General features: G+C 37.7%; 1 protein-coding gene across 1 annotated transcript; it reads right to left on the bottom strand.

The window, feature by feature from the left end:
- Positions 1–8,447: 8,447 nt before the first annotated feature.
- On the bottom strand, positions 8,448–11,500 carry LOC143855488 (putative receptor protein kinase ZmPK1). Its single transcript, XM_077365606.1, has one exon. The coding sequence runs from the start codon at positions 11,079–11,081 to the stop codon at positions 8,658–8,660; it is 2,424 nt and encodes an 807-aa protein (XP_077221721.1). The 5' UTR covers positions 11,082–11,500; the 3' UTR covers positions 8,448–8,657.
- Between the last annotated feature and the right edge of the window lie 3,305 nt (positions 11,501–14,805).

Genomic DNA, 14,805 nt, shown 5'->3' with positions numbered 1-14,805 from the left:
TAACTTTTCTACATTTGTGTGTAGAAACCATTTTCTCATATATATATTATCTTCTAATATAAGATAGCTAGATGGGGGTTTCACTGTGGCAGCGTGAGAGAAAAGGGGTGGATTTTATGAATTTTTTGAAAATCCTTTTTTTGACTTTTCGTTTTTCTTGGAGATTTACAGCGTTGCTCTTTTACCATTAACCCTTTACTGATATCTAACATCTATCTCTATGAGAAATTATGGAAAAAATCTACATACGAAAAGTACCGACCCGGGTACCTGTCTATGACAATTACGAAAAAAAACTACCAAGGAGAGGTAAGGACATATGACAATGACGAAAGAACTACTTTATATTACGCATGCGGACACTTGCAAAATATTGACGGATTCCGGGCACCTGGAGAGGAACAACAATTATGGAAACCTCTATCGATTGGAGGTCTAGGATCAGCCTATATCGATTGGATGGCTAGGATCAACCTATGGAAATGATTTTACAGGCAAAACCGATTGATGTTGTGTTCCATTACATGGACAGTTTGGATCAACATATAACCCGCTATAGATCGGAGGTTTCGGATCAACCTATGAAAATTATTTTTGGGGCACAACCTATGTAGGCAGTAGCCCATCTCATTGACGGTTTGGATCATCCGATGGTACAGGCCATACCGTACATTTTAATAAAGTGAGGACTGCGATCATCACAATACGGTGCGTAGTGGCATTATAAAATATGGTAGTGAGGACATTAGCACTATATAATTTGAAATCATTGTTACTTGGATGTTCCCACACGGGTCGGGTTCAATCCGAATTTGGGTTGGGTCGGGTTGGGAAAAATCAACCCGAATTGGAAATCGGGTCGGGTCGGGTTGGGCTATCGGGCAACCCGACCCGACCCGAAACCCGAATTTGGGTTCTATCTCAAGAAGTTCTATATATGTGTTTTTCTTTTTCAACACTTAAATAGTCTCCACAGTCCACAATGGATGGTTTGGATAATCCTATGGTGCGGGCCATACCGTACTTTAATAAAGTGAGGAGTGTGATCATCAAAATATAGTAGTGCGGATAACATTTCTCTTTGTTAATTGTTAGTCTCTGTTTGGTTTGGATTTTGAGAACCGATTGTCAGTTAAAAACTGATTATTGCTGACTCATTATTGCTTCTCAAAATCCAAAACAACCCGGCTTCAGTTGAGGTCGTCAACAATTTCAACCATATCAAATCGGCTCAACCCGACCCAACCCAACCCGAATTGGAAATCAGGTTGGGTCGGGTTGGAAATCGGGAACTACTTTTCCTTATTCACTATGTGCGGATCAAATTAGAGAAAATTTGATCTTACGAATGCAGGACACCTGTAAAAATATTGACGTCTGGGCACCTTATGATGTGGTCTGTACAATTCTTTCTCGGCCCGTGCATCGCACGATGTTTTTTACTAGATGGGGGTTTCACTATTCACTGCTGAGGAGGCCACAGGAGAGAAAAGGGAAGGATTTTATGAATTTTTGGAAAATTCTTTTTTTTTACTTTTTCAAACAAAGGCACCCATTCAACCCACATATTTTCAATCATACCCCTCATTTATGCTTTTTAACAAAGGCACCCATTAGAGCCACATAATTTCAATCCTACCTCCCTCCTTTATGCTTTTTAAATAAAATAAATCTAATGGGTGATCGTAACCATCAGATTTAAGAGGAGCAACATATTATGGAAACCTCTATAGATTAGAGGGCTAGGATCAACCTATGGAAATGATTTTTGGGGCACAACCTATTGAAGTTGTGTTCCATCACAGGACGGTTTGGATCAACCTATGATGGGGTCCGTACAGTTATTGGGCCAGGTACGGATCGAAGATTCGAGACCCGTAAATTTCTTCGGGTCATTTTGACCTTCCCCGTGTCACCGGACCCTTACGGGTCGGGTCAAACCCTCCCATTTTTTTTCAAAATCCTTCAAAGGAACAACATATTATGCAAACCTCTATAGATTGGAGGGCTAGGATTACCCTATGGAAATGATTTTACCCTATTGCTTTTAAGAGCATGTACACATGTCTTTTGTTGGATGACCTTAAAGGAGAAAATAAAGATGGGGCACTATTTTGTTTTAGACATTCCATAATACCTTTAGTAAAGCGTATAGTAGTGTTAGAGAAAAACATCAGGTTTCTTTTACTGCATGGTGGAAATTTAAACCAACTGCTAGTTAAATGGATTTTAAAGAATCAGGTTGTTATGACTGAATAGTAAAAAGAGAAAAAAGCCCCATTTCATTTCAGCTTTTGATATCAGGACTATGGAGAAAGGTGTATCATTTTCTTGATATATGATCATTGAGAAATATAACTCTGTTCAGGTTTATAAACAGTTGTGTTGTTTTGCATCTTTAAGTGTTTGGACAAATCATGACATGGTGCAATTCAAGGAAATCAAAATGCAGGGGGCTATTCATTGAATTATCTGTTTATGAAACTGTGTGTTAAAACACAGGTTTCTCATTTCATGGTTTAGTACATATCAATTTTTGTAAAATGTGTGTCAGGAGAATGTAAATTTGTATGAGTATTTATTTGTACATAGGCTTATTTACAATAGCTTGTGTATAGGTTTGAGTCTTTATATGAGTTGAATATTTTCTTTTTATGCTCAGATTGCCTAAAGTAGTTATTTGTGTAACATTTTTACCGAAATATGGTGACACAGATTTTGTAGAACATTGCTTTATTTTATGGCTCAACTCATGATATTAATTAGTTGCAATAGTAGTATAGAATGAGCTTATCATTGCTGTTGTTGACCTGCTGCATCTTTTGTGTGATTGTAATAGATTATGTGGTTATCTTGAAGTAATGATGGTGCTCAAGGCAGCCCCTCCTTTGTTTTGGACCATGGAAATGTTCTTGGCAGCCCTCATCTTGTTGTTGAACATGATAAAGCCTATAGCAGCCCTTTTTCTATAGTTGAAATATAATAATATCCCAAGTAACCCTCACAATATTCACATTATTGGTATTAGCAACCCTTCTCCTCAAATCTCAAACTCACCTATTTTTCACACTCATTTAGAATGATTCTGAGTTATTGTTATTATTCTTAGAAGTTATGATTTACACTTAATTAGCTGAATTGGATGGGCATATTTGTAATCACCAAGTAGAATAAATATCTTATAAATAATGCTTTTGTTTGTCATGGTGTTTAATGGGGAATTCTTCCTCTTCATATGCAAGTAGCTAAGATGATTCAATGTTTATAATTATTTATGACAGTGGTGTTTGTTGATTCAAATATTGGAGTCTGACTCATTTTAAATTATTGATATCAGCTCATAACTTTATTGATACTTTAGATCAATCAGAAATTATATCATCTTGTTAGTGATTCACTTTATCTCTAGTCTTAGATACGTGTATCACTTTATGCATTAGCTCATTTTAGTCAAAATAGTTGCTAACTTTTGGACATTCTTACAGATCCTAATGGGGGGTGGGTTTATAAATTTCTATTATTGTGTGATTGAAAGTAAATGAAATTAATACTATCATTCTTCATTAATTACACTAGTTCTCTCATATCTATTGTTTTTAGTGTATATTCAATTATGAAAATCATGGTTAGAAGAAGAGAAATTCTAGAATTATCAATGTTCAGTGGCTTTTATTTGATTCAGTTCATTCTTATTTGGGATTATTTCAACCTAGAGTGATACCCATATTAGGCCTATATGTTTAGAATAAAATTGATAATACAGGATTATGCAGACTTTGTCAGTGAACTGCTTCCATTATTTGTATTGATGTGGCATGATATAGGTTTAATAAAGCCGAGGTGAGCTTTGTAATAGGGTAGAGATAAATTTGGTACCATAATTTGTTAACATTAGTATGATGAGTTAGGTTTTACATGTGCTTTTATAACTATAACAAAATAATATGAATGAAAGATCTTCGTTAAGGGCGATGAAGGCGTTAGCCTAAGCCCATCTTTAGAGGGACTTACCCGGTCGTGGTAGTACCCTCTTCCCCCTTATTCCTTTTTTTTTCTCTCTTTAGGTAGAGACCTCTCCTCCTTTAGGTTGAGGACCGACTTGGTTTGTTAAAAACCGTGCTCTTCTTTTCATCGTAATGGTGATGATGGCGCTAGCCTAAGCCCATCCATAGGGGACTTACTCAGTCCAAGTAGCACTCCCTTCTTTCATTTAAAAGACTTGCCCAGTCTTTTAGATGTATACCCTTGAATATTAGAAATCCATTCATTGCAAGGGCGATAAAAGAGTCATCTTGAGCCCATCCTTTAGGGAGACAAGCTATGTCTCAGCAGATAGTCAATACCCTTTAGGGAGACAGGCTATGTCTCATGCAGAGAATGTTGTATCCTTTAGAGACAAGCTTTATCTCATTAGTGAGTCCATCCCTGGAAGACATGCTTTGTCTAAATAGCACCCTCTCATATAGTTACCAGTTTAGAAAGTCTATTCCTTTCTTCTAAGAGTCAGTCCTTTCGTATAGGAGTCAGTCCTTTAGCATAGGATGTATGTCCTTAGCTAGAGAGTCAATCTTTCAGGAGTCTGTCCTATCATCATAGGGGTTAGGATTCTATCCAACCTCTCATCAAGTCATGTGATTTTATCCAATCTTGCAAGGTATAGGATGCTGTCCAACCCTTGCAGATTCGTGATTCTGTTCAATTCCCCCGCAAAGCATAGGATGATGTCCAACCTTTTAGGGATATTCAGGAGTCTGTCCTCCCCTTATGATGATAGGATTCTGTCCTCTTGTGTCAAAAACATCAAAAACATTTTAAAAACCCAAAAATCTCAAAAATCTTGAGTCATTCAGAGTAGTTAGGAGAGTCTGTTTCCGAACTACGTTGACTTGATCCCTTTCAACAGGGTACGTAGTGCAGCTTGGGATTCATATCCCAAGTCCAGCCAAACCTTTAAAAATAAACATTTCAAACTCTTCAAAACTACAAAAAAATTATTCAAAACCTTTTTTTTCAAAAAGATCTTCCCCTAGAGTTAGGAGTCTGTCCTAGATATTTGGGGTGTTTTAGAGTTAGGAGTCTGTCCTGATTTGTATTTGATATGGTGTGTCCTGTCGTGTGAGTGTCCCTAGAGTTAGGAGGCCTCGAGTTGATCGGTTAGACATTTAGTCGAACCGATGGCTAGACTAGGAAGCATATAGTCAACCCATGGTTTTTCTTAGAATGCACAGCCTAGTTACACATAGGATGTAGGGCCTACCTGCATTAGCATAAGTCTAATCAACTTGCATTAGTTAGGACATATAGAGAGTCCTAAAAATTACAATTCACCTGAACTTAAGCAATTGTACAAAAAGCTTTAAAAATCAGTCGAGTCTAGTGATCGAGTCTAGGATAGCAGTTCTAGATGGTTAGGCATCGTAGTTTAGAATAGGTCATCGAACTACGTTGACTCTGATTCTTCCCGAGGCCGAGATACATAGAGCAGTTGGGATGGACGGCCATCTTGGTCCGAGTCAAGTCGCATTAGAGTTTTAGGATTCGTCTTGTCGAGTCGTGTATAAAATTGATTTGTGTTGTATGTTTTGCTGTGTTTTCTTACTTTCATGTACAGATCATATACCTTTAGCTGTAGCATGCATGTGTTTGCACACCAGAATTTAGACACAAATTAGGTTTGACACTCATAACGTAGTTATTCTCAGGTGACACTACTTTCATTTATTTTGTATGTGCTTATTATTCCTCCGAGACATGCATGATTAGATAGACGTCTTCTCAGAGATATTGGTTCTCATTTCATATGACTTTCGCCCAAAACTCTTCAAAATCAATAATAAATGGCATAAGAGACCAGGTGTTTGCACTTTGGCGGATGAGGTGCTCTTTAGACCTTCCAAATTCGTAACCAGGCACGAACCTTCTTTTTATATCTCTGGTTATCCGTTGCAACAGAGCATAGTATGGGATCCTTGGCCCACTTCCTTGGATGGCGACTCTTCCTTGTTTAAGGTACGCCTCGAATCTGGGCTAGTCCCCGAATCGAGAGGTATCTCACCTTTTATCGCCACTCATGCTGTGAGAGGCACATTCTTTCGAGAGTTCCTTGGTAGACCTCTCCATTCACGTGGATGATCCTGAGACTCTGTGTGGGGCCCGTCCCCCGCCTCTCTCGGATCGGGGTCCACAGGCACCCATTAAAGCCACATAATTTCAATCATACCCCCTCCTTTATGCTTTTTAACAAAGGCACCCATTAAAGCCACATAATTTCAATCATACCCCCTCCTTTATGCTTTTTTAATTATGGAAACCTCTATAGAGTGGACGGCTATGATTAGCCTATGGAAATGATTTTACGGGCACAACCTATGAATGTTGTGTTCCATCACATGGACGGTTTGGATCAACCTATGATGTGGTACGTAGTGTGTGTGTGTGTGTGTGTGTGTGTGTGTGTGTGTGTGTGTGTATATATATATATATATATATATATATATATATATATATATATATATATATATAGCATAAGAGAAAATGAGAGAATTATTTGAATTTCTCCCAAAATTCTATGAGAATTACACATCACTTTTTTTGACTTTTTTTAACAAAGGCACCCATTCAACCCACATATTTTCAATCATGCCCCCTCCTTTATGCTTTTTATTTTAACAAAGGCACCGATTAAAGCCACATAATTTCAATCCTACCCATTTTCAGAATTATTTGAAAAAGCAAATCATTATTTGCTAGCCACATTCTCCAAAGGCTACATCTCGCCAATCCTTTGCAATTGTATGTGTTTAGAGATTTGTCTTACTAGACGTGGTGAAAAACTGCACGAAAATACTATTTCTTGAAAGGTGCCAGCAATGATAAGTACCGAAAGAAGCTAGCAATAATAATAATTACGTAGTAAAGTTTTAGAGTGAAATTACGGACAACGGGTACCTATATATGATAATTACTAAAAACTACAAAGAAGAGGTATCTAAATATGACAATTACGAAAAAACTACTTAGTAATTTTTTTAGGATATTATGAATTCTGCATACCTTTAAAAATATTTACGAATTCCGAGCACCGTAAGAGGAACAACATATTATGGAAACGTCCATAGATTGAGGGCTATGATCAGCATATGGAAATGATTTTACGGGCACAATGTATTGATGTTGTGTTCCATCACATGGACGGTTTGGATCAACCCATGATGTGGTCCGTACTGTTCTTTGTCGGCCCATGCATTGCATGGGGTTTTTAACTAGTACTATAATAAGTTAGGAGGAAAAGTCCAGCCTTTTTTGAATTTTGTGAAAAATCTGTGGAAATTACACCTCACTTTTTTTTACTTTTTCTAACAAAGGCACCCATTCAACCCACATATTCTCAATCCTACCCCCTGCTTTATGTTTTTTAACAAAGGCACCCACTCAACCCACATATTTTCAATCCTACCCCGTCCTTTATGCTTTTTAACAAAGGCACCCATTAAAGCCACATAATCTCAATCCTACCCCCCTCCTTTATGCTATTTTAATAAAAAAATGGACAACGTCAACATAGTGACGTTTTTTCTTTGCAAAATTACGGATTTGGTACATATGTTACATAATACTACGAATTTTTATGAACATATTAAATAACACTACGGATTCATGATGCCTTTCAACATATTGACGAACCCGATTATTTTTTAATATAGAACGTGTTCATTTAGTACATAATACTACGGATTTCGGCAAGCTTTCAAAATATCTCGGGTCCCACTCGAATGCATGGGTTTAGATTTGTGGGACTCCCACTCACATCAATTTGTTCTATTAGTAGAAAAAAATACAAAGTAAGACAAACTCAAATGCAGATACAACACATTAGAATGAGTGGTTGTAACTTAGTGAGAGGCCATATCAACCCCCTACTCTAAAGTAAGATAAACTCAAATGCATATATAACATAATAGAATGAGCGACTGTGTGTAGGTTACAAGTACAAGGTTCTAACCAATACTTCCATGAAATGATCCATTGCCATTGATTGGGTACAACCAGGCATAAGTAGGAAATTGGAAAATATAAATTTTTTGAAAGAATACTTTGGGAAACCAAAAAAGGTCTTCCTACAAGCATTCAAAATTACAGCCACTGACTTCATTTTGGAATTACTAATAGCTAAATTTATTTGAACAGTAAATTTATTTGACCAATTTAATATTTGTACCCTCTTCATTTAAATCTTAACCGCGGGCCTCAAAATTAACTATAGCACATTAAAATTAGCTATAGCCTCATGCCAAATCTTCTTTCTGGATATGAAAATCCAAAGATTACAGTGCATTGCACGTGCATTTTTACTAGTATGTATATAAAGATTACGAAGAAAAGTGGGAAAACTCGAAAAAGAACATCATGGTTGAGGTGCTATACAAATTGGATAAAATCAGAAAAGAAAAAAAAGCATGATGACTGATGTTCTCCAAATTACTTTGAAAATCTAAATACCTTGCTTAACAGGTATACGGAAGGAATCTATGTAATATTACATACTATATTATAATGCCGTTTAAATAGGAAATTAATAAGAAGTTCTACATTACAAAACTAAAACTTCGACAGAGTATTAGGACTGCTAAACTGTCCAATATAAAATAATAGGGTAGCTAATAGTCATTTTCATGGCGTAGGAGCATCTCAACAACTTGGCTCATGGTGGGCCTAGAATCTTTCTCCTCCTCAACACATTTCAATGCAACTTTAATTAGAACTTCCATCTTAGACGGATCATATGGGCTGTCTACACTGGGGTCCATGATCTCTTTGATATTCAATGGTGTCGCACTCATCTTCTCTCTCACCCATGGAACCAACTTTTCGTACTCACTTTCGCTTCCCCCAGAGGCAACGTGAAATCCAATTGGGCTCTGTCCGGTAACCATTTCTATCACGACGATTCCATAGCTATAAACATCTACCTTCGAAGTGATCTGAAGATTCGTAATCCACTCCGGGGCCATGTACCCTCTTGTTCCTCGGATCCTTGAGAAGTTCGAGTCATCGACGGAACGCCTATCTCTTTGCTTAGACAAACCAAAATCGGAGACTTTTGGTTGGTAATTTGCATCCAAAAGAATGTTTTGAGGTTTTACGTCACAGTGTAGAACCCACTCAAGACACTCTTCATGCAGATAAGCGAGGCCCTTTGCAGTTCCCGTAGCAATTTCAAACCTCTTCTCCCAAGTGAGAGAAGGGGAAAAGTTATCAGCCAATGATCCATGCTCCATGTACTCAGAGACCAATAGTCTGTGTTTTCCCTCTGCACAAAATCCCCACATCTGTATCAAGTTCATGTGATTAATCCTACCAATAGTACTTAATTCGGCGAAAAACTCTGCTTCTCCTTGGTTAACTCCTTCAAGCCGCTTGACGGCCACCACTCGCTTGTCAGACAACACTCCTTTATATACAACACCTCCTCCTCCTCTTCCAATCTCTTCTTTAAATTTTGAGGTTGCCTTCTTTAGCTCACGATAACTGAAGTGCTTAAATCCAGTGGCGGCCGCTAGATGGTACCCTTGATCTAGTACAATTGAATTGTTGTCCTTCTTGTACAGATACCACCACCCTGCAAGTATGCAAACCAACTCTACTCCCCCAATTGCAATGACAAACCATAGTACATACTTTACAGAGCTGTTCTCTTGGTTTTTATCATAATTTCTAACCAACTCGACATGGGCTTCGGTCGAGCAATTCAAGTTGACTTCTCGTAAGGCATTGCCGTTAGAAATCGCCCCATTTTTGGGCACTCTCAGATGCATGGTTCCTGAGAAAGATGGTGACTGGTAACCATTAAGCAACAATGTTTTAGGGTAACAACGGCCAATTCCATCCAGATGATACAAGAATGCCTTGCAAGAACACAATTCCAAGCATATATTTTTGCATTGTTCGAGCGTCAATCCTTCAGTGTAGTTGAAATCATAGCCATAAAAATCAACATTGGGGATACTAATGAAGTCTGATTCAAGAGGATCACAAGAGAGATTGAAGGAGGGTACACAACCCTGCGAAGAATCCGACGGGTCTTTCTCCTTAAACCCATGTGGGCAGAAGCATCTCTTTTCAGTCGCATAGCGGCACATCCCATAAGGACCACAAATGCCATGTATAGTACATGATATTCCTATTGCTTGCCAAGAAGTGTCCCAACTTCCCTTGTTATTTAAGCTGTAAAGCCTAACATTCCCATCATAATCCATGGTTAGTCTTCTTCTTGGCCCTTTCCCAAAATCAGCAGCGAAGAATTGCAATGCATCTGAAGAATTAAAATAGCCCCAAAGATTGAATGCCGCAATTCTACTATTGTCGTATGTTGTTCTCCCAGCTACCCAGGTAACGAGGCCCGGGTCTGGCCAGTAGACACTAGATATGCTGGGGCCATCATAAAGAAGGCGTAGAACATTGTCGTTGTCAAAGTAAAGAGAATAAAAACCAGATGAGTAGTTCCCTAGCGATCTAGACGAGACAAGTCTAGTGTTTCTTGTGAGATGTTGATCTGGAAGAAGAGTATCTGTCGGAAAATCAAAGCTTTGCCAAAGAACCCCATAGACAGACGTTTGGAGCACGAGATTGCCCGTGTTTAAAAGGTTCAACTGAATTGAAGAAGTTGAAGTGGTGTTAGTTTCCCACACAGTAGCCCGTCCAGCGTCTGTTAAGACAAGATTTCCATCTCTTTGTAGGGAGAGTGTAGAGAGTCTTCCATTAACAGGTTGGTCTCTATTTGCCATCCAAACAATTGTGGAGTTTGCAGATTTAGCAAACCATATGGAGAAGCAATAGGCATTTTCTCCAACACTACGAAAACCGGCAGAGAAGGTACCATCAGGTGAAACTAGACTATCTTCGTATCGCTCGACGGAAAGGGACGAACCTGGGCTTAAACTTTGGATCGTTGTAGAAAATGATCTGTGGAAGATTATGAAAGAGATGGTGAACAATAAGAAGAAAGTATTTCCAAAGGGCTTTGGGCAGTTCATGATCCTGGCAGAAGAAGCTATGGGGACTGGATGTTGTGATAGAACCATAGGTTTGTTGATTTATAAATGGCCTGGTGGGGAAAGGAGAACTAGTCAAGTTGAAGAATAAGAGGTCACTTCATTTTTATTTTTATTTTGTATGAAGGATCTAGTGATAAATAAAAGAAAGATCTAATAACAGCAGGAGAAGAAGTGGGCGTTCTCAGGTCCCATTTGGGGTCGCTGACTCAAATGTGGTTGAAATCAGAGCAATTCTCCAAGGAATTAAATTGACCGAGGCAAACATTCTTTATCATGTAATAGTGGAAAGGATGACTCGTTAAACGTTATAAAATGGTTGGAGGGAAGTCAGGACCGTCCTTGGAGGTTTGCTCATTGGATAGATGAGATCCAGGGCGGTGTTGTTGGATCCTCCATATATTCTCATAATGTAAGAAGGTCGTCTAATTGTGATGCAGATAGACTAGCTAGGGAGGATGCATCTAGGGCGGGCATGGAAATTTATGATTTTCTTCCCCCCTTGATGGATCTTTGTTTTGAGTTGGTTTTCCTTATTTTCCCTTGTTTGATTGTCTTGATTTTCTTTCTTTCCATTTTTTTTTTTTTTTTGGGAAAATGACAAAAGAAGGTAAAGACTGAACAGGTTCATTGGGATTCCCCTATTAGATTATGGGGGATTATGGATTCAAATGTGGACGAGGGAATAAGTGGTCCCTCAAGAACAGGAATGGAATCTTTCTCTAGGGCTTAGTCCTTTCTCGTGTTGCCTTGTCCTCATTAGAATTGATATATTGAGATGTCATCTAAAACAGGAGATTTCAATATCCCATTTTTTCCTAGCCATTCATTTCCTCTGTCTGCCCACCAGAAATAGACCATAGACCGACAATATCTGGGAGGGGGATTTTTTTTTTTTGTTTATTTACACTTAATTGTTCATTTGCATACAATGAATCTGATGGTAAAGATTGATAGGGTAGCTTGTTTTCACAATGTGGATCATCTACAAACAATGCAACCAATTGGATGACATTTTGGCTCGACTCGGTTGGGTCGAGTGGATGTCTTTATTAATGTATGTATAGTATTTGTAGCGCATCATATGCTTCCTATAGATTTAACACAAAAACATAGAGTACTTTGTGGCTTGACTGTTGTTAGCAGCATTTTAGGGGTCTGCTTTGGCAAGGCTTCTAATTCTCGTCCGATGAAATGAGCAGAAGTGGATTAATTAATGAGAATCTTAGGAAGTGACTCTGAATCGCTCTAAAGAATCTCATATTTTAGTCGAAATATGATAGGGAAATTGGTAAACAGGCTTTGCCGGTCTGGTAGCCGAATGGGATTTTTGGGAATTTTGACTTTTATCATTCTCCCAACTTAAAAAAAGGATGGAGAATCCCTTTTAATAATGGTTGCCCAAGGCAACCTTAATTTCTATATTTACTATGTACTCGATCAATTAATTTGACTTTTTCCAAAGTTGACTTTGCGAATTAACTTTATTTAAGTACTTGTAAGCAAGGTTTAAAATTTCGGTTTTGGTACCGGTTTCAGACCCTGAAATTTTGAAATTTTGGTCGAAATCAGGTACAAAACCCAAATTCAATATTAAATTTCGGTGAAATATTAAATTAATATTTTAAAAAACAGATTTTTTGGGTCAAATTTCGGAAAAACCGAAATTTCGACCGAAATTCCAAAATTTCGACCGAAATAAATGACCGTTTCGGTTTTGGGTCATTTTGGTGTCGGTCTCCACCGAAATTTCGGATTTCGATCGAAATTTAAAACCATGCTTGTAAGGAGACCCAAGTGCTAAAGTTGCTTTCAGTTGATGTTGAGAGTATGGTTGCAACTTGGCTCGGGTTTTACCCGACTAGTTCAAAGAATAAAACCCAAAACCAAATCCAGATCCGACTCTTATAAGCGTGCTATGATTTTCTCAAATATCCCTTAAATAACAAGCCAAATTATTTTGTAAGTATATTGATATTGCTGTTCTCACACATTTGTGATGTGAAAAAAGTAGTTTTCTTCTTAAATCTGTGCACTTGATAACTTAAATTTAAATATGTTTAGTGTGAAGATTTGTTGCTTTCTACACCATTTAAAATTAATTACTATAGTAAGCTAAACATTAAACACCCGACCCGACCTGACCTGACCTGACCCAACCCGAGAAACTATCTCAGGTTGGGTCGGGTTTATGAATCTCGGGCTTTCCCAAAAAGATCCAACCCTAGCTAGATCAAAGTCAGCTTGGATTTTTTTATTTTTTTTTAAAGTGACATATTTTATTGATATTGGAATATCATTAGGGACCAGGAGTCCCGTCCTGGATTACAAAATATCAAAGAGAGCTGGAACGGGCATACGCAAGACCAATAATAAGAATGCAGTAAAACAAGGCAAAGTATAAACATTTCTCTTCTTCCTTCTTCATACCATTAGCAACTCTTCTATTCAGACTCCAAAAAAATTTGTGTACACCTTCAGGCTTCCTTTGAAAGTAAAACTCATTTGTTCTATTCACTTAACAGGAGCTCGAATTAAAACTCTGAATTAGTCGCCACCCCAAGAGAAAAACGTAGCAAAGCAATAGAGCCCAGAATAATATCAAATCTAAGCGAAAGACATAGTCTCTCAAGCCTAAACTTGTGGGAGTTGTTGTCTACTGAACGCGGACAAATTTCATCCCCTTTGCTATATAACCATGACGTTCTATCTGTGAAAATCCTCAAATCAATAAACAAGCTCCCAAAAGCTTTCCTAGTCTTACAACTAACAGCCTCCGGATAAACTTCAAGAAAACGATTGAACCATTTAAAGACAAGAAAAATAGTGAGGAAGGATTACACCATGAGCGAATGACACAAAGCTCTCTCAAACCCAAGGGAATCAACTTCCTGACTACACCTTTAGGGGAATCAGCTTCGCTTTTTATCTATATTATTATTATTTCGGTACAAAGATTTCTCATCTCCACTATTATATAAAGAGAATACATTCCTAAAAAATCAATTTCTATGTAGAAGTCTTGCATATAAGGGTGTAAGAACAAAAAAAAAATACTAAATTTATTTTAAAGACTGATTTATTTTCTTAGCCCGAAGCTGATATAAAGATATAATACAAAGAGGTACTAGTAGAAATAATGGCTATTTGCATTATTGTAGGTGAGAATGACCAGAAGGGTTGCAGCATAAATTATAGTTTAAAACATTAGCAAATGAATCTAAAAATAGATAAAGAAGCTGATTTGGTCAAAACATCAAAGAGTTAATAAGATGAACAACTTAACAATTAGGAAAACACTTGTAAAACGGGATCCCCTACTGAAAATAAAAAAGAAGGGAGTAAATATGGCCGATCGATTTGGCAATTTTAATGTGTGTTTTTTTTTTCTTTTTGCATTTGTCGAGATACGCACCTCTCTTTATATGTTTTATGAGCACGAGTCGCAATAGAGGATGCCCTGCTTTTATTTTCAGCACGGGCCGTATTGCTAGAACCCTCTAACAAATAAGTAAGATGCAGTAATTGGGCATTATTAGGACAGATACCAATTTTTTAATGCATTTGCAACAGATAGGATTGAGAATAAATAGATATCTATAGAAACTACACATCTCATCGAGTTGATGGGGGTGCAACTTGGGTAAAGACCGGTTCAACTTCTGCTAAAAAATAACTTGGAATAAATACGAACCCAATCCAATGTTAGGGTGAATGATCAACCGAAATTCCCAAAAATCGAATGGTGTTGCAC

Source organism: Tasmannia lanceolata, unplaced genomic scaffold (genome assembly GCF_043159265.1).
Source record: "Tasmannia lanceolata isolate RefF3 unplaced genomic scaffold, GAP_Taslan_0.1 ptg000021l, whole genome shotgun sequence".
NCBI lineage: Eukaryota > Viridiplantae > Streptophyta > Magnoliopsida > Canellales > Winteraceae > Tasmannia > Tasmannia lanceolata.
This window is presented reverse-complemented; position numbering and strand designations above follow the sequence as displayed.